Below are 1,775 nucleotides of genomic sequence, written 5' to 3'. Positions count from 1 at the left end.
GGCACCACGTGACCCAAAGCTACGCCTATCCATAACATTCCGGCCCCTAATTATTACATTCTTACAGTAATAATTACACATCCAACACCATAACTCACAACACACACTTCATCACATCACAGACACACTTCATCACATCACAGACACCCAGTGAGACAACGTAACATACTCAAAAGTCCACCAAAGTTATTTTCTCATTTCTTCTCTTCTTTTCTTCTGTCTGCACGCGGTCAGTCATTCATAGGCCAGAGGTTACCAGCACTTAGCCTAAATATAGTCAGTCTGTGATGTACATCTCATAACATTAAAGTCAATTCAAAGTTAGTTATGTCACTCTGTGTCAAAAATGTCATCGTTATGGGTCAGAGGCCTCCTGAAGAAGGCATATCTTTGTGACGGGTCTGCACACATGGCTGGTTGGGGTCTTAATCCAGACCTGACGCACAAGCCCCTTTTCATCTGGTGCAGCTCCGGTGACTCTCCCAATGATCCATGAACCACGAGGTGCAGAATCATCCACTATAAGGACCACATCTCCAGGAACAAAGTTGCATTTAATCCTTCCCCATTTCTGGCGCTGCTGAAGTTGTGGCAAGTACTCTTTAGTCCATCTGTTCCAAAACAGGTCAGATATATATTGAACTTTCCTCCATCGTTTACGTGCGTAGAACAGGCGGAACAGGCCAGGTGGTAAAGACGGGTTGGACTTGAGAAGAAGGAGATGGTTTGGTGTTAATGCTTCCAAATAATTTGGATCAGTGGATTCCAGCGTAATGGGTCTACTGTTGAGGATTGACTCCACTTCACAAAGAGCAGTTTGGAGCCCTTCCTCGTCCAATGTCTTGGACCTCAAAATCCAACCCATCACCCTGATGAGACGAGTCCAGTATGAGGCACGATGGATTAAAAGGGTCAGAGGATGATCATCATCGTGTGCTTGTAAGACCTCGATGGCAGCAGACACCTTAACTTCAGGATCTTCATGTGGAAGTTCTTGTAAGTTTTCTGGGTTCACAGGCCAATTGTTCTCTGGCTGTGTAAGAAATGCAGGACCAGATATCCATTCAGTGTCACGTAAAAAGGTCTCTGCCTTCATACCTCTGGAGGCAAGGTCCGCAGGGTTATGTGTGGTGTTCACATACCTCCATTGGGAGGCACTAGAAGCCTTGAGGATTTCTGACACTCTGTTCGCCACAAAAACACGGAACCTGGAAGTCTCATTGTTTATATATTTCAACACTGCGGTGCTGTCCGTCCAAAAGACAGTTTAGGAGAGGTAGTCTCAACTCCCTCCTCCACATTCTATCCATGCAAACTGCTACCACTGCTGCCGTCAATTCCATGCGAGGGATTGTGACTGGTTTTAAAGGTGCCACCCTGGATTTTCCCATTATGAAGGAACTGTGCATCTGTGAGCGACTGTTGTACAGCAACAGGTAGGTAACGGCCCCATAGCCCTTCTCACTCACTCGCATCTGCAAAGTGGTGCAACTGAGCAGTGGTCGTCTGTCCAAAATCAGGTTTTAAACATCGTCCCGTGCTGATGTTGTTCAACAGATGCAATTCTTCTACCCAGCTTTTCCACTCTTGAGCAACTGCTGATGGTATAGCATCATCCCATCCTATCCCCCTCTGGCACAGATCTTGAAGGATTCTCTTGGCTGTGAAGATAACAGGAGCAAGGAACCCCAGAGGGTCATAGAAGGAGCTTACTGTGGATAGGATCGCTCTCCCAGTCAATGGTCTGTTTGGGATGGATATGCAGAACTTATATG

The 1,775-nt window shown here is 46.3% G+C and overlaps 1 protein-coding gene across 1 annotated transcript in view; it reads left to right on the top strand.

The window, feature by feature from the left end:
- Positions 1-1,308: 1,308 nt before the first annotated feature.
- LOC102197367 (gastrula zinc finger protein XlCGF8.2DB-like) overlaps positions 1,309-1,775 on the top strand; it is a 26,250-nt gene continuing 25,783 nt past the window's right edge. Inside the window, exon 1 of the mRNA XM_013915763.1 lies at positions 1,309-1,436. Within this exon, the coding sequence (XP_013771217.1) occupies positions 1,309-1,436 (128 nt within the window). The remainder of the gene's footprint in view (positions 1,437-1,775) is intronic.

Source organism: Pundamilia nyererei, unplaced genomic scaffold (assembly GCF_000239375.1).
Source record: "Pundamilia nyererei isolate P.nyererei 1_Seehausen unplaced genomic scaffold, PunNye1.0 scaffold00361, whole genome shotgun sequence".
Lineage (NCBI taxonomy): Eukaryota > Metazoa > Chordata > Actinopteri > Cichliformes > Cichlidae > Pundamilia > Pundamilia nyererei.
Note: the sequence above shows the minus strand (reverse complement) of the source record. Positions and strands in the feature narration are given on the sequence as shown.